The 25724-nt window shown below is 45.7% G+C and overlaps 1 protein-coding gene across 1 annotated transcript; it reads right to left on the reverse strand.

Moving 5' to 3' along the window:
* Positions 1-1707: 1707 nt before the first annotated feature.
* LOC119222098 (zeta-sarcoglycan-like) lies at positions 1708-25361 on the reverse strand. The gene is made up of 8 exons (XM_037478437.2): positions 25055-25361; positions 19248-19442; positions 16451-16552; positions 11556-11643; positions 10232-10354; positions 9911-9983; positions 3542-3665; positions 1708-3132 (listed from the first exon to the last, which is right to left on the reverse strand). The coding sequence occupies exons 1-8, from the start codon at positions 25091-25093 to the stop codon at positions 2941-2943; spliced, it is 936 nt and encodes a 311-aa protein (XP_037334334.2). The 5' UTR covers positions 25094-25361; the 3' UTR covers positions 1708-2940.
* Positions 25362-25724: the final 363 nt, after the last annotated feature.

Genomic DNA, 25724 nt, shown 5'->3' on the forward strand with positions numbered 1-25724 from the left:
GGCCCAAAGAGTGCCAAGAAAATATTCCCCACACCATGACACCACCACCACCAACCTGAACCGTTGATACAAGGCAGGATGGATCCATGCTTTCATGTTGTAGACGCCAAATTCTGACCCTACCATCCGAATGTCGCAGCAGAAATCGAGACTCATCAGACCAGGCAACGTTTTTCCAATCTTCTATTGTCCAATTTCGATGAGCTTGTGCAAATTGTAGCCTCAGTTTCCTGTTCTTAGCTGAAAGGAGTGGCACCCGGTGTGGTCTTCTGCTGCTGTAGCCCATCTGCCTCAAAGTTCGACGTACTGTGCGTTCAGAGATGCTCTTATGCCCACCTTGGTTGTAACGGGTGGTTATTTGAGTCACTGTTGCCCTTCTATCAGCTCGAACCAGTCTGGCCATTCTCCTCTGACCTCTGGCATCAACAAGGCATTTCCGCCCACAGAACTGCCGCTCACTGGATGTTTTTTCTTTTTCGGACCATTCTCTGTAAACCCTAGAGATGGTTGTGCGTGAAAATCCCAGTAGATTAGCAGTTTCTGAAATACTCAGACCAGCCCTTCTGGCACCAACAATCATGCCACGTTCAAAGTCACTCAAATCACCTTTCTTCCCCATACTGATGCTCGGTTTGAACTGCAGGAGATTGTCTTGACAATGTCTACATGCCTAAATGCACTGAGTCGCGCCATGTGATTGGCTGCTTAGAAATTAAGTGTTAACGAGCAGTTGGACAGGTGTACCTAATAAAGTGGCCGGTGAGTGTAGAAACGCTGCCGGAGGGCAAAGCTAAAATGTATAACAGCTGTGGTAGAAAATGACACAAACGACTTCAGAAGGATTTCGAACACACATTAATTACCACGGTCTGTAAAGCAGAGGAGAGCTGAGAATTAAAATACATTTCATGACTGTTTTTAGTCTCCTCAGTGAGTTCTTTAGGCTTGTCCTCCGTTTAGCTCTACTTCTGCTATCAAAACAGTGTCTGTGGAGCCATTCAATGATAACGGGCCCTTTAGTGCAATTATCCTTTTTACTTCTTTGCAAAGTGTACACACTGTTGGGTGAACAAGTATTTGATACACTGCCGATTTTGCAGGTTTTCCCCCCTTAAAAACTAATGTAGGAGTCTAATTTTCATCAGTACCCTTCGACTGTGAGTGAAGGAATCTAAAATTAATCCAGAAAATCACATCTTATGATTTTCGATATGATCGACATACTTTGCAGTTTATTGCATGACATAAGTATTTAATCACCTACCAAAGAATTCTGTCCAACACTTAGTCTTCAGGAAGCCCTCCTGTTCTCCACTCTTGGCTGAACCCAATAGAAAGTCTTCGGAGGGAGCTGAAAGTCTGTGTCGCCCCGAAACCTGAAGGATCTGGAGAAGGTCCGTGTGGAGGAGTCGGGCAAAATTCCCTGCTGCGCTGTGTGCAAACCTGGTCAAGATCTACAGGAAACGTATGATGTCTGTCATTGTGGACAAAGGTTTCTGTACCAAATATTAAGTCTGGCTTTTCTGATGTATCAAATACTTGTCATGCAATAAACTGCAAAATATCTTTTTTAAATCATACGATGTGATTTTCTGGATTTGTTTCAGATTCCGTCACTCACAGTTGAAGCATACCTATGATGAAAATGACAGACTCCTACCTGCTTTGTAAGTGCTTTGTTCTCCTCACTGTTTACGCATAGTGGTCACGTGGTCATTCGCGGTAACCATAGCAGCTTGGTGGGGCCCCTTGTTTATTAAATGAAACCATCATCGACAGACATTGGACTAAATGACTTTATACGCTTGATTCAATTGCAATCCTACAATGAATTTGATTTTTTTTTTTTATTCTTGGGGACATATGTGGCGCCGTGCAATTTGTGCAAATGAGGTGAATTCATGAACCGTCTTAATTGTTGCTTTTCCCATGTAGAGGGTTGTTGTGTGTACCAGTCTGTCATAGTGCGATTTAAAAGCATTTAAAAACGAGGGCATTTTAAGCTGTTGTTATGAGTGCCATCGTTGCTCTTACCAAACGAGCCCGTCTGTGCCGCAGGGCGATGATGACGACGCGGCGCCGTCGTCCCGGCGGGACCTGCCGAACACACGGCTTGCTCGCTCGCTCTCAGCCGCGGCGCCAAGGTCAGCAAATTGTGTTTCATTTTGGAAAGTTGAATGAAACTTAAACTTTAAAAAAACGCCCACCGTTAGGTGTAGTGAGTAGCTTTTTCTGTCAGAGCAGAACAGTCGGTTTTTAACACCCAGAATTCAACGGGGCAAACTTCATCCGCTGATGAGGGTCAGTCGATATTCAGCTTCTAACTGGACCTTTTGTCACCTTATTCTCTCTTATTGTAAAAGGTAGTACAGCACTAATTAATACAATATGTGCCACTTAAAAACAGGTTTAATTGCAAATGGATACGCCGCAAACAGGAGAAAAACAAACACCTACTTAACTTATTTAAGAAAAACAATCCTAAAATGTTAATGAATTGATCGTTTGGGAAGAAAAGAATTGTGCTTGCTTTTCTTTCTCAAACAAACTTGAACTAAATCTAAGATTACACAGACGGGTTCCAGTTATCACAACAGTTCCTTCCAAGCTGAAGGCATCTGCGTTTTATTTCCTCCTGAATCTTACAAAACACAGAGTCACAGCGTGTCCACAACCAAGTAGAAAAATAAAGGGCGTGTCCTCTGGACTCCGACACAAGGCAGCGGGAGATGTTTCTGGCCTTGAGTGATATTCCTGATTTCAGAGAACTGCTCCGACTGCCCGTCGGTCGCCCTGACCGGGTCCGAAAGGCCCCAAATCGGAACACGGACCCGACCTCGCGCACGGCGGGAAGTCCGAGCCGCGTCTCCACTGGACGCCCTCAGCGGCTCCGGGGGCGGACGTCGGATTTGGTCCCCTCTCAACGACACCGTTCCCAGGTCAGCTCCACAGGCAGATGTTGCTCATGGCCTGGCAGGTGGAGCTGCTCTCTGCGGGCGACAGGTAGATCTTGCCGCTGGGGCAGACGCACACCTCGTACACGGGCGGGCGCCGGGAGGCCCGGTCAGGTGACCCCGTGTAGACGCCGAGCGGGAGACCGGCCAGCTGAATGGTCTTGGCGTCCAAAAGTATCTGGGGGGGGGCATAAACAACGTGGCTCAAGGTGTCAAATGACTCGTGTGAATACGGTGCGACGGGTGGAGCAGGATGAAGCAACTCCAGCTCTCTCATCACGTTGTTTAGTTAGAAAACAAAATGGCTTTTTTTTTTTGAAGCCATGTTAATTTAAACACCTGGGGCCAAACTGGAACGTCTCAACCACTAGAGAACCCATAAAATCTCTCGTTCAGACACGCATGTTGTTTAATAATTTATGCAATGCCAGACATTTTTAGATCATCAGGTCAGGATGTATCACTTGAAAAATGCTTCTCTTACAAGCCTAAATTGTACAATGTTTCGCCGAATCCTGTCATTGAGAATGACTTTTTAAAAGAAAATACATTGAGACGTATAACTGCATACAAGTAAACGACCTCACCTCTCCCTCCGTGGACTCCAGCTGGAGATCCTTTCGCCCGCTGACCTTCAGCGGGCCCTCTGCAGCCCTCACCTCCACCCCGCGGGGAGCCTCCATGGTCAAGGTCCGCGTCGGCGACTCCAGCCTTAAATAAATAGAACGCAGCACTCAAGTTAAGTGAGGCAACCCTTTGTGTGTTTATACTCCTCACCATGGACCGTGGTCCTTCCTCACATGCCTCGCTATCATCATTATTGGGAATATTTTACGTTGTTCACGTATATATGTGTATATATATATATATATTGGTTGTTGTAGTTTAGCTCATAGTTTAGGACTAACTGTGATTACTTGGGAGCAGGAGTCATAAATTATCATTTAGATTTAAGTTGAGTCCTTTTCAATGTTCCAGGAAATTCAAAACATATGAGATATTAGGGACCATTGCAAAATGAAACATGCATCTACATACAAACATACACTCACCGGCCACTTTATTAGGTACCCCATGCTAGTAACGGGTTGGACCCCCTTTTGCCTTCAGAACTGCCTCAATTCTTCGTGGCATAGATTCAACAAGGTGCTGGAAGCATTCCTCAGGGAGTTTGGTCCATATTGACATGATGGCATCACACAGTTGCCGCAGATCTGTCGGCTGCACATCCATGATGCGAATCTCCCGTTCCACCACATCCCAAAGATGCTCTATTGGATTGAGATCTGGTGATTGTGGAGGCCATTTGAGTACAGCGAACTCATTGTCATGTTCAAGAAACCAGTCTGAGATGATTCCAGCTTTATGACATGGCGCTTTATCCTGCTGAAAGTAGCCATCAGAAGCTGGGTACATTGTGGTCATAAAGGGATGGACATGGTCAGCAACAATACTCAGGTAGGCTGTGGCGTTGCAACGATGCTCAATTGGTACCAAGGGGCCCAAAGAGTGCCAAGAAAATATTCCCCACACCATGACACCACCACCACCAGCCTGAACCGTTGATACAAGGCAGGATGGATCCATGCTTTCATGTTGTAGACGCCAAATTCTGACCCTACCATCCGAATGTCGCAGCAGAAATCGAGACTCATCAGACCAGGCAACGTTTTTCCAATCTTCTATTGTCCAATTTCGATGAGCTTGTGCAAATTGTAGCCTCAGTTTCCTGTTCTTAGCTGAAAGGAGTGGCACCCGGTGTGGTCTTCTGCTGCTGTAGCCCATCTGCCTCAAAGTTCGACGTACTGTGCATTCAGAGATGCTCTTATGCCCACCTTGGTTGTAACGGGTGGTTATTTGAGTCACTGTTGCCCTTCTATCAGCTCGAACCAGTCTGGCCATTCTCCTCTGACCTCTGGCATCAACAAGGCATTTCCGCCCACAGAACTGCCGCTCACTGGATGTTTTTTCTTTTTCGGACCATTCTCTGTAAGCCCTAGAGATGGTTGTGCGTGAAAATCCCAGTAGATTAGCAGTTTCTGAAATACTCAGACCAGCCCTTCTGGCACCAACAATCATGCCACGTTCAAAGTCACTCAAATCACCTTTCTTCCCCATACTGATGCTCGGTTTGAACTGCAGGAGATTGTCTTGACAATGTCTACATGCCTAAATGCACTGAGTTGCCGCCATGTGATTGGCTGCTTAGAAATTAAGTGTTAACGAGCAGTTGGACTGGTGTACCTAATAAAGTGGCCGGTGAGTGTATATACAGGCAATAAATCAATTTAGTCACTTAATGGAATTTATGTTTTAAAAAGAAGGAACAGACTTCCCCTTTTCATCTAGAAGGTTCTTTTCACGGTGGATTTAGGTTTGGTTTTGATAGGAGTAACCATGTCTAAGGTGAATAAGAATAAATGGTCATTCGTTCATGTTTAAATAGCCCTTCTCACATTTATAATCCAGAATGGTAACAGCTGATTTGACCGTTCAGTAGGTTGAGGTTAAAGCAATTTTCCTTTTCCTCCTGTGGACTATTTGTTTACACAGAGAAAGATAAGTGCAAGAGCCAATCAATGTGGAATTTGTTTTCATAACCGTTTCAAATTGATTCCCTCCCCCCATTCTTCCCCAAATCGGTTTTCAATGAATTTTAAATGGAAGACTTTAAGGAGCCGTCTTGGAATCGCTTAAATCTCCATACCCACCGAAAGTGACACACATTTGGGATTAAGCGCTCTTGTATAAGAAAGAAAAAAAAAAAGGCAAATGAATTTCATTTGCATTTTAAAAAGCTTCTTTGGCTTCAAATCAGCTCTCGGTAGATGCAGTTTGGAGAGGCTTTGTGAAATGTCTTTGACCCGGGACTATCTCATGTGTCTGCTCTCCTGTAGGTTCTTTGACTCTTCTGCTGCTGTTTTTGCTTCTTTTTTTTTTCCTCTCCCAAAAAAGGTCGACATGATGACATATTACTGTATTTGCTTGTTTTAGTTTGAACTATCCTTCTTCTGACAACGAGACTCTGTCCCAGACCCGGTAACCAATCAGTCCCCCCAGTACCTGTAGGTAATGTGCCTCTTCCTCTGCAGCTAAACCATTTATCCCAGAGCCCAGTGAGAGCATCATAATACCAGTCGCAGCTCCATCCCAGCAAACCGGTGCCACAAAGGTCTGACCAAGCGGGACCAAGAAGGGTTGTTCCGTTCTGCCTTTATCTTCTTAATGAACCTGTCACTCTCGTGTGGACACAGCTACCAGCGGGGGGGGGGGTTTCAAACTGCAAACGGACCCTGAACCTGAGGACTAGAGCGCTCTGGCAGCCGAGAGATGTGGAGGAAATGAAGTGAAGGTCAGTTTTCCTGCTCTCTGATGCCCGGTGCCTGGACGTGCACCATGTGACGTCTGCACTGGCAGCCGTCAGGTCCGGTTCCGCTCCGCCTTTGCTTCTTAGTGCCAGACTTTTCGTCCCACCGCTGATTCCTACAGCGGCTTTTTGAAGCAGCAGCTTCTGCGTCTCGACCCGGCTGAGACCCGGAAACAAAAACAACACCTCACAGAGGTAGAACTCTCAGTGATACAGCTTCACATTCAGAAGAGTTTGGGGCCAATCAGGAATCCGATCACCATCCTCCAGAAGGAGACATGTTCCGGTTACGCAATGGACTTTTTTTATTTTTATTTATGGCCGCAATTTCTGGTCGGCGGGGCTGCTGCTGTGGTCGGACCGACCGGGCCGCTGCCTGGGGAGTCAACGCACGAATTCCCGGCCAAATTTCCTGCGAGAAGGTTTTATCTTGATCCGAGACCGGGACGCGTCTCCTGCGGGACGACATCCCCCCCAAGGCGGACGCTGCCCTCGTCTCGCCGCCGAGGCCTCCGCTCCGGATGACTCACGAGTCACCGGCACACAAACGCGTCTAAAGTAGCGCAGACAAAAGAGACGCAGGGGACCGAAACAACTAAGAATCAAACCACTCAACTGTGATGCTTCAGCGCGACTTTCTCTGTGCTACACGAGCACGCCGGGTTTAAAAAGGCTGATCGTCATGACAACATTTTGGAATATATTTCTTTTTTTTTTTTTTATTCTATTTACGCATCATTTTGTGTAGTTGATGATGAATATTATATTCCAGTTCATCCAAGTTACTAATCTGCGCTGTGCCCTTGTGTTTTCACATCAATTTCCTAAATTACCTTCATTTGTTGGCTCAATTAATCCCCGTCATGTGCTCTGTTCTCTCATACACAAAGCAAATGTTACTCAAATGACCCTTTTTCCATATTTACTCCACTTATTTCATCCATTTCGAAAGTTCGGGCAGCACCTGAGTGGACTCCAACGGTGGCGTTGCGTCTGTGGTTCTTGACCACCGTTCTCGTGGCGGCCAATCCGGCGGCAGAATGAACCTGCGTCTCATCAATCCCCCTCAATAGATTGCAAATTACCGGAAGAGATTGAAGCAGACATGGATACAGTCCAGCAGACTTATTGACAATGAAGTGCGCGCGGACGGTTTAAATAAGTGCCAAAAAGGGGGTTGTTATTATACACGGTGTATTAAATTATTCAGGGGCAGCATGATGACGACGCGTGGAGACAAACTTGAGCGCGGGCGTACACAGACAAAGCGCCGAGGGACGGGAACAGGTGCTTCAAAGAAAAGGGGGGGGATCTCCAGTGGGTTTCTTTGATTAAGGCTCCGCTCTGTTTTGCCTCCCAGATTACTTTTGGCTCGCAGAGAAATAGAACACGGCGAGATTTCTTTAAAAAGGGGGAGGGGGGCGGAGGGGGGGGGGAGAAGAATAAGAGCAACACTGACGCCAGCCAAGCCGCGTCATTATCATCCGCCACACAGGTTCGCTAAAAAGGTGGCACAAAAGATGCCATAATAACAACAACTGCAGGTCCGCGTTGTAAAAAAAGTCAAATCAGCTGCGCCGAGTGTGACTTGGCGATGGTATAAAAACACATTTTTCACTTTTTATGTAATCATAGAGGATGATATATTAGATTCAAAAAGGTGTGATCGATCACCGGGGGGAACTGCAGCTCATGATTTACTGTGTGGCTCCGTGATGAAGAAGGGCCCCGATTCGCTGACATTAAAGGGAACAGGGGGAGGATTTGCTGGTGTCTGGATGTTTATGTCAAAACAAATACAAGAAGGATGGTGCTACAATCCAAAAATCCAGAATATTTAAACTTGTACTGATTTATAGTTAGCTTAAACTACATTAAATAAGAGATTATATTTAAACACGGGGCAGGTCTGCAGTGTTGGCAGCTTGTTTACTTTGCCCACCACCCAAAGACAGATGACAAATATCCCCATGAGGCTGAAATGAATGTCGTTAATAGCCCACACAGTTGGGTTTGTTACATGTGGCTTTTTTTTTAAAGGATGGATGTAATTATTTTCCATGGTTTTCGGAAAATAAATGGGTTTAGATAAAAGGTAATTTTATTTAAAGCCTTGATAGTACCGTTTGAAAAAAGAAAATTGTTAGTGAAGGAACCATTTGGAAATAGACTAAAAAACAAAATCGACTTCTGAAAATGTAATATTCAAAAAGCCATGAGACATGGCCGCTTTCTCAAAATGCAATCCCATAATAACAAATGAGGATAATGTTTCTTTGAGGATGATCATGTCTTTGGGATGATGCTAGTGTAGCTGTAAACCGGATCACTGGAGCCAAAGTGGAATTTTAATTTTAGGGATTGTTTTAGTACAGACAGTTCAGGCGAGCTCCCAAAATATTGGGTTTTTGGATCATTTGTGTCATGAAAAAACAATGACTCACAAACGTTGCTGATAATCTGCATCTGAGTTTTGGTTCCAGGTGGTGAAGCGCTAAAGCTTGAAATGTTTGAATTGGTTTGCTAAATTGCGTCCAAAAGATTATGAAATGTGGTCATTCATCTATATGGAGTTTGAAATGTGTGAATATACGGCTCACAAGTTCTTATCGCCCCGGTCCTGCTGTTTATTTGATGCACAGAACTACTTTGTTTATTTGTTTGACCCTTTGATCGTTGAAATAATCTTGTAAACCAACGGCAGACCCAAATGTGGCTCCTCAGGGCTAAAGAGAGAATCAAGCTTTAATATTGCGTACATTATGCATGCAAGGCATACATTTAATATCTTTGGCAGACTATGGATTTAAATCAAGGAAAATCCGAAAACCAACCAAGCCGACGTTGTGTCAGATTTTTTTTTAGTGTCCCCGCGATTGTGGCCAAATTGCAGATGGTCAACCCTGAGCTCCGTGAGTGTGTGTGTGTGTGTGTGCGCGCGCATGTGTGCGTGAGTGAGAGAGAGGTTGTGTGTGTGTATGTGTGCTTGCTTTAAAGTGAACCTCATCAGCATTCCACTCACTCTGGAGGAATTAGATGCAAGAACACTGCTTTTTCTGCCAACTTTGATCCCAGCCCTCCCTTCGGGGGCCAGCAGGGCGGACAACAAACCACACTCGTTACAGCTCGTTAAAGGGCCCCCGGGGCCCCCGGGGGCCCGAGTGCGCTGGCTGTCACAGGCTTCGGGGGGGGTTTTGTACGAGTTTTTAGCACCCATCTCGACCCTTACTAACTTGACGCACGCCCCCTCGGTGCTCTTAATCGATTCCTGACTGCGACGGAGAAAGACTAACAAACGATGTCAGCCCGGCGCTGTGAAATTAAAATGATGGTCAAGCCTGCTTTTAAATCTGTGCGATAACGAGCCGACCAGTAGATCGAGTTTAGAGGGTGTTTGAAAAAAATTATTCTCATGAATAACGGTTACTGCCACAGTTTCCCTTTTTTTTTCTTTCCAGGAGAGGCATTGACTTTGAAATGCCATAGAACATTTATCATCATTAATTAAAAGATCTTCATCTTAATTGAACAGGAAATGAGCATGTGACATTAAGCTTTAATGAACTCAAGTCAATGAATATGGACTTACTTCAGGTCTTCAGTGGCCCTCGCCTGGACCAGCGGAGTTTCCACTGAATGTCCAAACACGGCGCCTTCCGATCCTAAAAGAGAACGTGTACTTTTATCGTTTATAAAACGAACGGCGAGCGTCCGCAGCGCTTGGCACCCACTGAAAGGCATCTTTAGAGCGGCGTACACTATCCTGGGGGCAAAGTCTGAAACATTTGGCTCTTTGGTTTGTTTAAAATGCAAGCAGAGAACCAGGGCCGAGCCCGCGGTTTCCCTTTGACCGCGTGAGAAATCTGTCCAGAGCGACCCGACAAAAACGTTTCAAGTGCAGCGCATTCACCTGTGACAGTGAACTTTTCGGTCGTCATGGTGACCTCCTCCTCGTCGGCAGTGAACAGCAGTTGGCCCCCGTCTTGACTCCGAACCTCTAGCCTCTGGCACTGGGCCTCCACGGCCTCGGGCCCTGCGGAGCGGGAGACATCCAGGTCGGCGCTTCCGGGCTTTCACCACAACAACACTTTGAAAACACTGATTACGGCCAAGCGAGGCGCTGCGTAGGAGAATTGCAAGCCTCAGGTGCTGAGAATTCAATCTATTTGTATCGGTTTACTTCTGCAGACACATTCAATATTTTAGGACTTATTATATTTCAGTTTGAAATGAAAAATCAAATCTAGTACGCAAAGCAAAGAAAAATGTTCTCTCTTTCAGAAAAAAGGCTGCCTTACGGCTTTGCGAATCAGCTTTGGAAAACTATGGACTATTGGCAATCTGAAACACTCTGTAGAGTGCTTGCTCTGCAAATTAAACGCGCCCCACAAAGCTGGATCAGCCACGCCTTTGCATGGAGACAAATAAGAAATCTTGTGAGGAATATTAATTCTCGTTCCTCCAGACTTTGGTGGTTTTCCAGATGTGAATGCGGGGAAACTTTTTACGTCTGCCCCTCTCGCTTCCATTAATCCACCGTCGGCGACGGCGAGGGAATTTAATCACTCTTGCCAAGTTTCATCTAATCTCAGACAGAAAATGCACTTTCTACAAAAGCAGGCACTACATTTCTGAGGAAGGTCAAGTGTAACCAGAAAGTGTCTCATCACCGGTCTTGTCATATCTGAATCAACTCTGAACTTATGTTGGCTGAGATCAATAGCTATTAATCTTAATAAGCAGTTCACATACTTTCCAGTGGTCATTAATCATGTAAATGGCTTTGGTAATTTGGACTGACTGATGGTTGAACTTGACGATAATAAGAAGAATCCATTGCCCTTTCCAGTAAGAACTTCAAAGGTTGGCGTCTGCAAGATACTACGGATTCTTTGAGAAAGGCACAGAGACAATAAAAGGGAATTTAAAGATGAATTGTTCCGCTTATCTTGATTAAAGTCATTAATGTGCAGCAAGGGCTTATTAAAAATACCTTAAAAAGAGATACCAGCAAAACCCACGTGTAACTTACCGCGATGCCCAAGTAATTATTGCGTGATTATTTCAACACTAAAAGACACAAAAGGCAAAAAATAAATAAGTAATCGGCCTTGAGGCCAGACCTCAGGCAGTGATGTCACAGCCGGCGTCCCCCCCCCCCCCCCCATTGCCTGTCGAAGGCAACCGGCGGTTTCCCATCTCAAGTGAAATGGCTTCCAGCTGGGAAGACTCACCCACTGACAGCTGACCGGTCAGCTGACCCTGGTCGTTTCTGGCGTTCAGCGTTACGTTCTTCTCCGACCTCAGGACCAACAAGCTATCCTAGGGGAAGCGTGCATGTGGAAGGAGAGAGGGGGAAATATAGAACAGAAGAGAAATATGTTATGATTAGGATCTTAATTAAATTCTTATTATTTTGAATGAATAACATTGTGTTATAATCTACTCATCATTACAACAAACCCCCAGAGAACACGATGCACAAAAGTTCAGCAGGTTGCAGACAAGTTCAACCAGATTCTCTTCTCCAGTCTCTTTAAAAAATTGTGCTCGTTCCACTACTTACATAATTCAGAATGTATTATTATTATTATTATGTCTTGAATAGATTCAAACCCCTAAATCAAACTACATTAAGACTAAGTAAGAACAACAAACGGGGTACGGGAGAAGGAGTACAATTGCCATTCTCTATTTCTCAAATAAAACAGTAGCAACTGCAAAAATGTTAGCATTTATAGTTTCATGAGATAATAGCTATGCCCCAGAATGGAAAAAAGATCATCATTAATAACATGCTCTTACAAAATAAGAGTTAATTGTACAGCATTATCCCAAGCTCGTGCGCTGTGTAACTTTGCAGAGGTCATTGGGTTTGTTTTTCATGGCCTCCTTCACGATATAAAAGGAAGTTCTCCAGCGGTTTCCCCCGAAGGGGCCGTGACTTAGCCGCCGATGCTTTGAACAGTTCTTAGAGAACACATGTAAGGCCTTTTCTTTTCTCCATTCACCCCGTTGACGAAGGTCAAGCGCAGATCACGGCGAACGCACGTCAAAAGGCCCCCTTGTTGTGTGCGGCGGCGCGGTGGGTCCGTCACGCTGAAGGATTTCCACGGCTTCTGTGAGGACGCCTCGCCGCGTGAAATGAAAAGCGTCACAACGAAAGCAGCAAAAGTCACCTCACACGAAGGGTTCTGCCTTGCTGAGAGCGGGTGTCAAATAAAAGGCAGGCTAAAAAGCTCAGGATGTGTATGTAATCCTAACCAAATGTTAGCATAAATGTGTTTGAATTCATTTTGATTGTACCAAAAGCTAATTTACATACTGAGCTGAACAAATAAATGTAAAAAACGTTGAAACGCACGCTTATTTCGTTTTCCCATCCAAATACCAAATATTCTTTCTCTTTCCATGCCGGACCGTTTTGGAACAAGTTTTCTGGGATTCTCGAAATGTTTTTCATAATAAAAACGCGGCCTTTGTATTTAAACCCAATACTGTAATACGTCCAAATTAAACCAGTTCTTGGATGTTCAGGTCTCTGGGGCTCGGATGCACAAAAAAAAAAAGAAGAAGAAAAAAGCTTTGTCACAGAGAGCGTTGTACAATCGGATCGCGTCGAGCAGACGGCTCTTACAATTGTCTTTGTCGTGCATCACCAACGCAAGTAGGGAGACGTTTCCCCCCGACAAAGATCCACCTGCATCTGGCGCTATTTATAGATCCGTCCGGGTCCCCAGGAGACAATAAGGCGAGCAAACAGTCTGAACAGCGCAGTTGTCTAATTTGATGCAATTTTACACTTCTCTAGATTTCATATTGCACACCAGTTAAAAAAAAAAAAAAAGACAATTACATGAATAGTAGTTTTGTAAAAGAAAAGCATAACAAATGGGCAATCATCTTGGTTATGTGTTTGTTCACTCCTCATTTAAAACATTTTTATTAAACGTGTTTAATAAGGATTTATTATTAAGTCGCATGCAATCAATTTGTTTGAAGAAGGCTTTATACGTTTTTTTTTTTTTTTATTTGAGAAAGTTGTCAAATCTGACCTGCACAGAATCCGCACTACTGATGAGAAAATGAGCAATTTGACAAGAAGCCATAGCCGGAGAGGGTCAGACTGTCACGGGTGATTATGACGACTGGTGTGGATCAGGCGTACTTCCCTGTCTACATCAGCAGCCATTAACCGTGCTCACTCGACTCGAAGGGCAAACAGCTCGCAGGCTGAAGCAGACGCTTAGATTTGTTTTCTCTGAACCCATTCGAGCAGAAAGGAGGAGCATTTTTGATGAAACCTGCTCCTGCAGTGGTTAAACAACAACTAACATTCTTCCATTCAGGATGGAAGTTCACTGGAATACAATCCAATCACAAAACACTAAAAGCAACATATCGAAGTGGCCTCTCTGCCAAAAAAATGAATGTGCTCATCGAATGTAATTTGTTCAAGTGGCGGCCGACCTCGTTGTAGTCGAGTCCCAAGACTTGTTTCCTTTCGGGTGTTTCCGACAAATATACCTGATATGAAAAAAAATGCATTAACCTAAGATAAAACATGAATTTCGAAAACAGTAAATTATGCACGAAATAATGTATCATACTGATAAAACTTTCCGTGAAAGCAAGAGAAACAGAAAATGCATCAGCAGCCAATTTGTTGGAAAGAAATACGCGTTAAGCGTCGCAAACACTCGAAATCATGACGGCAGTGTTTCTAAAGCCACTTTGTAATGAAATTTCAAGCGTCTAAGTGATTTAATCTGCTTGGAATCGTCGTAGGATTGTGGCTTTTTCGTGTGTAGTTGGAGCGAGTGGATAATATAGTCCAATAAAACGTCTTAAATGCAACGTCATGGCCGTCCTGTCATATCTTGTTCACGCTTCTCGCATTGCCATCTTTTTGCAGTTCAGGTGCGCCTCTTCTGCGCCCTCTGTAAAAGCTGACAGATGTACGAGAGAGATAGAGAAGCAGACCTGCACAAGCGCCCAGAGGGAGGAAAGGAATAACCTAAAAAAAATATTCCATCCATCCATCTGTCCGTCAGATTTGACAGACTACTGCGAGGCTATAACTGAAAGCGGCTGCAAAAGCAGAAAAACAATGTTGACGAATAGTAAAAGAAAATTATAGACATATGTCCCCTTCCAGCCTCTTTCATGTGACCCTAAAGAAAACATTTATGACGTCCAGAAAATGGGAAAGACGGCCACGACAAGCCTTCTGAATAATGTCAGGGCTGAGGGACATACTCTAAAAACAAAAGAGAATTAATCCATAGCACTATTGGCATAGAATACCAAAACATCTGCTCATTGTGGATAGTGTGTAACAGAGGGGTTTTGTACAGTTAAACTGATGAATACGGTGACCTTGAATCAAAGCGGTAAAGCAGTGTGCTGTGAAACCATCACGAACGCTAAAGTAGAGACGCAAAGTTGGTTGAAAATACGCTTACATTGAAAATTTAAATTGCATCAATTTCTTGACGCTGTCTCAGGTGCTGAAATCCCCGGGTTCCACAGTACAAAGCCATGCAGGGTCTTCTAGCACATCTTTAAATTGGCAACGAATGTGTTTAAATTAACATTGGGTAATATTTTGGATTCTTACTGTGTGTGTCTTTTTGAAACAAATGCTGCATGGAGCTATTATTGACAAATAAAGGTGCTATCAAAAATGGCCTATAATACACAATATGACTGCAGAAACACTTTTTATTCTATTTTATTTTAGTTACTGGGCAGGGATTACAACCAACGTGAACCGTTGGTGTGCAAAGTTAACAGCATTGAGCGTTAGCATTGAGCGTTAGCATTGATCGTTAGCATTTCCCCGAAATGCGACTGCGAGCGCTGGTTCGAGGGACTGCGTAGCCCGTTATTTGCTGCCAGCCGTCCACGTTCCTGCCAAAATAACACTGAGGGAGCAACTTCCACTTGGTGTTCAAAGATTATGGCTGAAGATTGAGAGCACCTACTGATCCAAGAGAAGTCACACTAAAGCCTACCTTTGACGCGTGAAGAGGAAAGAATCGGGCTTATTGATCAGCCGCGGCTATCTGGCCCGAACAACAGCGCTGTTGTCTCATCGGATAACCGTAGTCCAGAGTGAGATTTTAGTCCCTGCAAATACCCCTGGTGCAGGGAGATAAGGGGGGGGGGGGGGGGCACTGTAAAACAAGACAGTAAAAACGCCTGCAGGTGGTATTGCGCTGGGGGGAATTAAGGCTTTGTCCAATGTTTAGCTCGGGCATGTGCTGTGGCCTGCTATGTTTGCTATTGCTAGGCACACAATTGTTGTATTTAATATGTACATTTAGCTCCAACCACCAGATCAAAGAGCACGAGGGGTCGATACCAAGTTGTCCTACGATCCGCTGTGGCAAATTGTACCACTTCCACACCATTGATGGCCCTCAAAAAATTTAATTTACACAGAAACCCAGGCTTCCGGTGCTTGAAATTGCTTTCTGTACCGTGCCTAATCACTGAAAAAGAGGATAATCCAACTGAGCGCCTGCGATTCGTGTGGGAGAAGAACATTTGAAACGACTCGGGCGCCGGAGCTGTGTTGGTTAATTTACTGAACATCAAAGAGGAGAAGAGGGAGGGAGGAAGTGGAAGAGGGGAATTTATCGTGTGGGTTTGATTGGAAATCCAGCGGGGGGGACTCTGTAATCGTCCTGTAATCTCCTGTAGTTTGTATGTGGCCCGAAGAGGAGCTGAGAGGCAGCCTATTACCAGTCTCCTGACGATGTGAGGCCCTGATAGTGCACTATTGGAGGATGGCAGGAAATGAGGAGGAAGAGGAGGAGGAGGAGAGGAGCACAGGACGGGGAGAGAAAGTGTAATCTCTTCTATCCAATCACAACGATACAGGCAACATCAAAGTATCGTCAAGTCAGAGCGCGGAGAGAAGTTTCCCTTTGTGGCAAATTGATTGATCAGAACTTCCAACATTGTGAGATCAATACCCGTTTGTCTGCAACGTCGGAGAGAGATCTTTTCATGCGAGAGACTTTCAGTAGAGGATGGTTACTCCTCGTTCATCAGTGCTGCAAAGTATCAACCCCAAAGGCAAGTTTAAGTCGTCGTGGAGAGCAAAAAGGAGGCAACGTACCCTTCTGGACTGGATCTCGTTCACATAGAGGGGCAGAAGAAACTCAGAGATTCCCTGGAGGCGAATCCCGTCCTGCTTCAACTCGAGGTTTCCCATCCCGTCCTGCAACATAATCACGATCATCACGCACGGCGCTCTGCTGTCGTTGAGCGACATGTGAGCAGCAGGACATGACGTGGAGGGGACAGGGCCACCGACACTGAGTGGAGTCAGGGGGGGGGGGGAGACGGGTGAGGGGACCTGATGCCAGTGTGGCAGAGAGCGTTGAGAAGGTTCACGGGGATGAGGTTAGCGTCGGCCACGTTATCTACCTGGGGAATCAAACTGAATTCATTCGTTCAGTCAGTGTTTGCAGCTTGAGAAATAAATGAACGAGAACATGCATACATGTGTGTAGGTAAGAAGCCTGATCCTGTTATTTCAAGCCAAATGGTCTGCAATGAGAGAAAATAAAAGGTTAACAATGGCATGAAACTGCATATCATTTTATCATATTTATATTTAAAAACGTTCTATCAAGTGTTTACAATTATGTGTTAATATCTTACGAGACAAAGACAAAAAAAGTAACAATTATTAATGCTAAACCTGCACCAATAAACAAAAGGTTTCAGTACTTATTTCTCATTGATTTCAAGAATGCCTGTAACATGGCAGCCATTGGTAGGCTCACGCTAGTTGCCAATTATTTACAGAAAATTGTGTGTTTTTAGACTACAAAGTTTCATAAAGCTTTAAATTAGCTATAAAGCTTATTAATTAAATTATTTTTTTTAATAAATTCAGAATCTTAGAAGATAAAAGCCTCCATTTCTATCCTAACCGTCGTGCCCCCTCCTCATTGCAGATCTTTCAGCGCACACCGAACAAGGTTATACCTTGACACACAATGGGCAAAGTAAAGTTCTGACAGCAGCTTTGTCGGGATCCGAGTGAACAGATGGGCCCGGCGGGATGCGATGAAAGAGTCCACAGTGCCTGCTGCATAAATGGATTGAGATCCTAAATTATAGAAGGCGAAGCGGAGCGAGGGAGAACTCCCATCGAACAGGATAGAGAGCCAACACTGCAGACCGACGGGGGGGGCAGAGTCAGAAGAAGCCCAGGAGGTGGGTGGGCACAGTGCACACTGAGTTATCTGCACTTAAGCCCCGCCCCCCAGCCTCGCGAGGGGACGCTGTCAGTCAGACGGGTGGGAGGGAGACGGGGCAAACACTTCTAAAACAAAAAAGATCAGTTTGAAGTCAGAGAAAATAACCCTGGAGACCACTGGACTCGGTACTACTGTCATATTTGATCATATCGCAGCACCGCTGGTAAATGCCAGCCGGTGCTTCGTGGTGTAGGAGCGAGCGACCCCAGCGCTGAGGAGGACAGAGCAGTGGTGTCAAACTCAATGACGGAGGGCCCAAATTTAGAAACTGCCATAAATGTAAAAGACACCCGATACTTTCGATGCCAGAGAAGGTTTTTTTTTTGCCCGTAGCTTCTGGGACATTTATTGTGCGAGACGCATGAATATTTGCTCGGATATAATTGTACCGCGGGCCGGACACCGATAACAAAGTTAAAGAGAACCCATGTCGTATTGAGCGGCCCGAAAACCCAGAGAGAGAGACCGGGGGGGAGGGGGGGGGAGCGGTGAGGTACGTCTTCTGGAAAACGACACCAGATAAGGTCTTTTACTCGTGGCACAGACTGATGGGAGGCGAGGGAGTACGAGTGATGGCAATAGTCGGGGGGGGACGCATCAGTCACGGAGCGAGGATGCTGCCACCGCCGGTATCTCGAAAATAAATAAATAAATAAATAAAGCGCTAAATTGTTTTTTTTGCGTTGTCCCTGGAAATGTCACGGCGGCTCGCAGCGTCTGCCGGTTTGGTTTGAGATGAACAATCCGGGGCCCTGCGGCCCAGCCGTTTCTAATTCTTTTGTCAAAATCGACATGAGGCGAAAGCACGCGCGGTGGATCCCGTAACACGTTTCAAATGGGCTCCACGTGAATACATTCGTCCACTAAGGCTTTGAATTGAGGTCAAAGTGTACTAAAGGGAAAGCCCGGTTTCTGGCTCTTTAAACAGTCAAATTATAAATTCAAAATGTATATATTTGGGGCTTATTTTCACATGTGTATTTATATATATGTATTGCCTCCTGTCTTGCAGTAATGGAAATTTTTGGTCCTCAACGCATTTTCAAATCGATAGGGTTGTAAATGTAAAACATTCTAGCCATCAAGCAGTTCTGTTGTGAGTCTAAGTTTTACCAAATTACCAAAGTGATCATTACATTTCACACATGTACCCAACTAAAGTGTCTATGTGAACTATCATTTGAAACCCGATGGAAGCCTCATTTAGTGGTTTAATGTGTGGCTTTCACATCAATACACGAGAGGATATCGTTTGGAGTGTGTACTCGTCTCTGTCCAGTGATGCAAGCTACTGCTGCTCAAGCTTACAACACGATCCCTCATGTATTAAATCCCCAAAAATGACATTGGAACAAATCATCTTTGGTTCCAGTGGACTAGTGACCCATTTTTATGTATCAAGCCAGTTACAAGCTCCAGCTTCTCAAATGTGAGGAATTTGCTGCTTTTCTTGGTTTTATTTAACTGTGAATTGTGTTTCTTTAGGTTTTAGAAGTTTAAACTCCAAACTAAACAAGTCATCTTTGAGTTCGTATGAGCTTTTTAATTGTTTGGCCAGTCAGGGACAATGCAAATCAAAATTCACAACTTGTATAAACTGTGCACAGTCGGCCGTCGTGCCGCTTTCGCCGGCGTCGTACTCACCGCCGAGAAATTCATGACCTTTACGATCCAGACGGTGAGGGCCAGGTTGACGATCATGGTGACCAGGAGCAGCAGCAGAAAGAAATAGAGGCACCTCTTTCTCCAGCCGCGCAGCCCCGCCGGGTCCGCGGCGGCGGCGTCCGGTCGCTGGAGATGCAGGGACTGGGAGGCGAGGATGAACCGCTCCTGGGTAATCTGGGGAGAAAATAAATAAATAAATAAATGAATTAATAAAAAATGTTTCGGCCGCTGCTCTCAGGAATACATTCACCCCGGAGGAGGCGACGGCGTATCGTTAGTGGCCGTTAACCTCGCAAGCACCACTGGAAGCTACTCTGGGCTGAGGCACGGCCGGCTGGTCCCACAATAGCTTTGGCAAAAGTGGCGCCGCGACATTAGGAAACTCCAAGTGAGTGCAAGGCGTGCACGCAGGCTGGGGTGAAACATCCCGCCGCGGTAATTCAATTGAGCGATAAGGGGGACATTTCAATCTGTAACACAGAGGGAGCTGATTTATGACATTTTCTTACGGGGTCGCAGCTTTATTTTGGTACAAATATTATTTTCTATTATTTGAAAACTTTTGCAATTACGTAGCCGGGTACACTGGCCCTGCACACTTTCCGAAATTGGACTAGTAGCAGGGTAATTCATCAAACTAACCTAGAAGAAAGGATCGTTTACGTGGCTTTATTTTATTAAAAAGAGAATCAGAGAGAAAAATGTGCATTTATCTCTGCCCCAGAGTGGGAACCATCAATCAAGAGTCATCGATCACAGGTTAGCAATCAGTTGTGGGAATAACTGGCCCAGAAGTGAAAAACATGTTTGAATTTACAATTCTTTGTCAAGTCAATAGTTGAAAACCTGCAGGCAAATCTGGAACACAAGGTACCAGCCAAACCCCGAATATCGTTTACAGTCCTGGAGAGCAACGTCCTCCCCATCCCCACGACACGTCCACTACTTACGAAAAAAAATAAAATCTCTGACGCCCAAGTGTTCAAGGCATGAAAATTTAAGCTTTTCCTGCCGCTCTGGCGGGAATGAAAACACGACATGGACGAGGGGAAAAGAGGGTAAATTTGGTGCCGGAGAAATAGTTCCTTCACTCTGGCTGAGTGACCTCTGAGGAGCCGCCTGTGCGCACCAGCTCTGATCTCAGATCAGAGAGGACGATGTCTGTCAAGTGCTGGCATCCAGGCGAGGGCGAGCGGTTAGCCGCTCTCCAGCCGACCGTGGCGGCGGGCCGACGGTGTGAAACTCCCCATCAGAGGAGGGGCGGGGGGGCACTGGATGGGGCTCTGAAGGGCTCAGCTATTCGTAACGAGGCCTCTTCCGTGTGTGATTAAAAAAAAGGCGCAAAGCACTTACTGGTACAAACCAAAATGTCGAGGAGTGCTTCATTACGTCCAATTACGTCCAAGACTTTTGGAAAGTTCCTCACACTTCCAAAAAGAGCAACCATTCATTCCACGCGTCGGTACTAGAACCCTTTCAGATCGCGTGAAACGCACATCTAAATCGACACACCTGCGCACGGAGACACACCGGCAGGGGTAATGAATGCGTTACTCGAGTCACGGGCCGCGCCACGCCTGCTTTAATCACACCAAGCTTGTCGTTAGCGTATGCCACCGATGGCAGGTGTCATTAGATTAGCGCGTGTCCCCGACAGCTCTAATTAACCGCGGCAGAACAAGCAGAGACTGTGTCTGCCACAGCGGGATAGACCCTTTTTTTTTTTTTTTTCTCCGAGCAGGACTCGACCTACGCTTCGAAAATGAGGCGGGAAACTTTACCCCCGTGAATATAACTGCAATTTAATGAAAGAGCAATGCTGCAGGAAGTGTGTTTTAACAACCAGGAGACAATATGCAAGCTAAGCTGATCAGTTAGATAACCCATTGACTCATTGATTACACAACCCATCGTTGCAGCTGAAATAATGAGTTGATTCAACATTTTTGGACAATCACATCTGGCTTAATGCTCAATGTGGGGATTTTCTGAATATCTTTGGGTTTGGCATTGTTGGCTGGAAGAAAAAGCACACAAATGGACCTCGGGTTTGTCTCTTTCTTAAGATTTTCCATATATACAAACACACACACACTTAATAATTAATTTTATCAAGAACTGATTGATGCCGATTGATTGATACATTCTTTGTGACGAGAAGAACTTAAAGAAACACATGCATCTCTAATCCTTTCCCCTCTATCGACACAAATAAAACCCCTCTGAACGAGAATGACAAACATCAGCGGCATTCCCTCTACTTCACAGCTTCATCCACTCCTTAAGTTGTGTTATTTTTTTATTTTTTTTAGACGATCCATTAAGGTTCTTCCTCCCAGTGGTGGCAGATGACTCCCAAATGGATGTTGTGACTTTGCAGCAAATACAAATGACCCATGACGCTGGCCTAGAAATGTCAACGATTCCAATTTAAGCAGCGATACAGCTGAGGGACAAGAGCCTTACACAAAGGCTGTAAACTCTCAATGTGGTGTCAGAGACCACCCCCCCACCCCCCCCCCAACAATCGCACCTCAACGGGCCACTAGAACCATACGCTGAGTAGGTACTGAGAATCATCAAGACACAAACGTTTCTCCGCATTGCGTAGAATCCAAGACACTGTAAAAATGCATTCATACCACATTGACAATTTAAAAAATAAATGTTCTAGCCTCCGGCTAATGCCCCTGCTGGACAGATTCAGTCTATTTTCAATGCCCTGTTGCTAGGGGATACATCAGCACTTGTAATTTCTATAGCAACCCATTGTTACCACCGCCAGTGGATCCTGTGATTCCTTTGGAGGACTTTTAATGCATATATTACACTGGTGGAGTCGTGCCTCCTAAAGCTCGGCATCCACGGGGCCCGGTGGAGGAGTGCGTGGCGGCTGGCAGTTTGTCAATCCGTCATTTCTGGGCATGCCCGTCACAGCTGGCTCTCACAAACGAGCCGGACTGGACTTATCAAGATGTCCAACCACAGCGGCTGTGAGAAACAACTTTGACTTTTTTAGGGATATTGATTGCAAGGCGAGCCGTGCAGGCATGTTCCCGCCATGTGGAAAGACCTCCATTTATCAGTAGGCTTCAGCTGGTCAGAAAATCACTGCTTTATATGCAAAAGCGTTGTTACGTAACCGAAAAATGTACGTCTACTGGGTCTGACCACTCCGAAACTGTATAATTAATCATTTTTTCTGCCCTTTAGCAACATCAGAAACAGTCCTGAGAATAATTAGAAAATTGGAGCGGTGGTGGTCAGTTGAAAGTCAATGCAGGGACGGATGGACACTTACATTTTGGGCCTATGATGCATAACATCTTACCCACCTTTATTTACTAATAAAGCTATTTTTTATTACACTACCAGAATCCAAGAGTCAGTAAAACTGAGGATGGTCACACCGTTATTAACAGAAAATCCACCACAGAAATAACATGCTCTAATGTTTTTCCCAGCATGAGAGTATAATGATATTAATTTGAGGTGATAATGCACAACCCTGACCTGGACGTCCCAACTGTTCACCACTCAAAAACAAACAGTGCGTCGTTTCAGCCTTTTTGGAATGGATGGAGCTTGTGGTGCTTATCCAAGTTAATCGCGTTCACGTACCTGGTCAGTTTTGTCCAATACACGAGATCTCAATAGGCTGAAAGCTACAAATTAAGCCACACTGTTACCAACAAAAGACACTGATAGTATATTCAAGACAAATATCAACCAATCATCTCAAACAGATGGGTCTGATATCTAAATGAAAGCTATGGATGGTTTACCACTAGTGGGGGGGGGGGGGGGGGGGTGGGTGTCCTCAGAGCTTTGACTACAAACATTACAGCTGGATCCAACAGAGCCGCCAATTACCCAGCGTTCCCCTCCCCGCTGCCAGCGGGCCTCATCTTCACCAATTAGCGGGGTGGGTGATGTTGCGCGTGCTGTTTTGATCAAACAGTGACACGCCGCCGAGGCAGCGAAAAGCGCCCGAGAATCCCCTAATGAAAGAAAATGAGACGTTGTTAATACTTGATGGCGGTAATCAGCGAGTCGGCTGGCGCTCTCTCTCAGCGGGGGCCACGGAGGGGAGGGAGGAAAATATTTGAGGTGTGCTAATGACTGCGAGGCCCGGTGCTCGTCCATCACGAGTGCGATCGTGGGGTGGGGGGGTGGGGGGGCCCAGTCGCTGTGGCGGCATGCATCCCGGGCCAAGGGAGCGCCGTAGCGCCACACGCTCCGGGTATCAAAGCACCTGTTCATTACGGTTCCGTGGGCTCTTTCGGGTTCGACACGAAGCCCCGTCAAAGAGACGGAGGAGGAGCCCGAGCGCACCCACCGCAACTCGGAAAAACCAATTACACGTCGCAATTGTGCATTCTGTTGATGAGACAATCAAGCTTTGCTTAGATGCTAGATCCAATTTTTGTGTGGCTCCATCATCTCTGGAGAGGGAGGGGGGGGGGGGGGGGGGAGGGGAGATGGGCGGCGGGAACTCTTCCTTCGGGCGGGAAAGCAACCAACAAACAAAAGATGTGAGCCTGCAGACTGTGGAGAGGACCAAAGATCTCCGGATGAACCTGGCACGAGGAAAAGGTCGCAGCTGTTCAATCAGAACGCACGGCCAACGGGGGCAGAACATCGTGTTTGAAGAGGGGGGGGGTTATAGACGGAATTTGATGACACATTCAAGAAAAATGTATTTGCATTCAGTATAACGGAAGTGTGCAAACAACCAACTTCCTCGTCACCTCTGGTCTTTGCATCACATCTGCTTGGCCAAGTCTCCTAGATGTCAGTCATGGCTGCAGCAGGTTGGGGGGGGAAGGAAACAGACAGACACTTCTCCCTATATAGTGCACTGGATTTCCTGGCTAATCCCTGTTGGAGGAGAGCAACAGGGCGGAGGAGGTGTGACATCAAGCCCATAGGCTTCATTTGCATTCATCAGAGCAGCCAGCACAAGGGGGGGGGGGGGTGCCAAACTTGAGAGGTGCATTATCTACAGAATTTAATGCCACAGAGCCAGATCCATACAAAGCCTTCACAAACCACCTCGCACCGATTGGCCCGAAGGAGACAAACGTGCAGACATGCGGGAAGTTGCTCGGAGTAAGATTTCTCCACTGATAAGAGTGACTAAAAGCTCCGCGCGCGCGCGTGTGCGTGCGCCTGTGCGCGAGCGCGCGAGGGGCCGACCAATAGATATTGAATCGCGTGCACACAGACTCTCGCTGTGGGAATGTGTGGTGTTTTTACTTGTTATTTGCTATTTGTGTTGCACTGCAGCACGTAGCCGAGCTGCACACACTGTACCCAGAGGTTACTGGCTCCGAAAAGCCGGAGTGGAATGATAATGAGAAAGCATGCGGGCAGAATATTCATAGGCTGTCACATTTCGGGGGTGGGGGGCTTGACGAGGAAAATGCGCAGAATATAAGGTAAATGCCAAAGAGGGGGGGGGGAGATATTCCCCGGGGGAGGTGGTAGTTAAATCCCCGTGTTCCTCTCTGAAGAGAGATCACGGCAGTGAAAGACTGTGTTTCTTTTTTAATTGGCAGAGATTCTTTTTTTTTCTTCAATTACTTAAGTGGTTGCACCTGTTGCAAAGAGGACTCGGGTGGGGGGGGACTTGAATAACTGAATAAAACGACGTGGAAATGACTTAAATTAAGCTTCCGCCACTGTCCCGCAAAGCATGTGAGGTGTTGAACCCAAAGCGACGTTAACTTCCCCGCTGCCTGTAAAACTCATCAAAAATGATGTCAAACTTAATGATGTCTTACCTTAAGCGTCTCTATGTCCAGAGTAGCCGCCTGCTCCATGTTTCAGTCGCATTTGCCCCCCCCCCCCCCAGCTCACTTACATATTTCCACAAAGTTTAGACCAGCAAACCGCTAGAAATTGAAGCCCCCGGCGCGCGACCTCGCACGCGATTCCCCGCGTCCATCCAGCGAAAACACGGGTATCCAAACGGTGTAAAGAAGGCACGGTTATCTCTATTTAATGTATCTTTATACACCGTAAACTCCTCTCAACACGCGCTATTTCTCCACAGGCTGCTCTCCTTTCGTGCAGGGTGGTGCTGAGGAGGCGACTCGCTCAAAAAAAAAAAAAAAAAAAAACCTCAACAGCCATCAAGTCAGTCCGAAGCAGGCTGCGGCATTTCCGGTGTTTGATTTAAAGAAGTAAAGGTCATGAAGCGTGTGCGTCTCTGTAATAACGTTGTTAATGGTCTGCGATAGTGTACAAAATGCTATTTCGACCTCCGCTTAGGTTGAAGCAGGATAGAGCTCTGGTGTGTGAGCAGGGAATTAAATATAGTCAAATTATAACTTAAGGCACTATAATGTAAAAGTACTATCATTAACATTTTCCATGACTGAAAGTACATCCTTTTAGTAACAAGATGTGCTTACTTGGTGTAGTATTATGATATCGCTGAATCATCATAAA

The sequence above is a fragment of the Pungitius pungitius genome, chromosome 1 (genome assembly GCF_949316345.1).
Source record: "Pungitius pungitius chromosome 1, fPunPun2.1, whole genome shotgun sequence".
NCBI classification, from domain to species: Eukaryota; Metazoa; Chordata; class Actinopteri; order Perciformes; family Gasterosteidae; genus Pungitius; species Pungitius pungitius.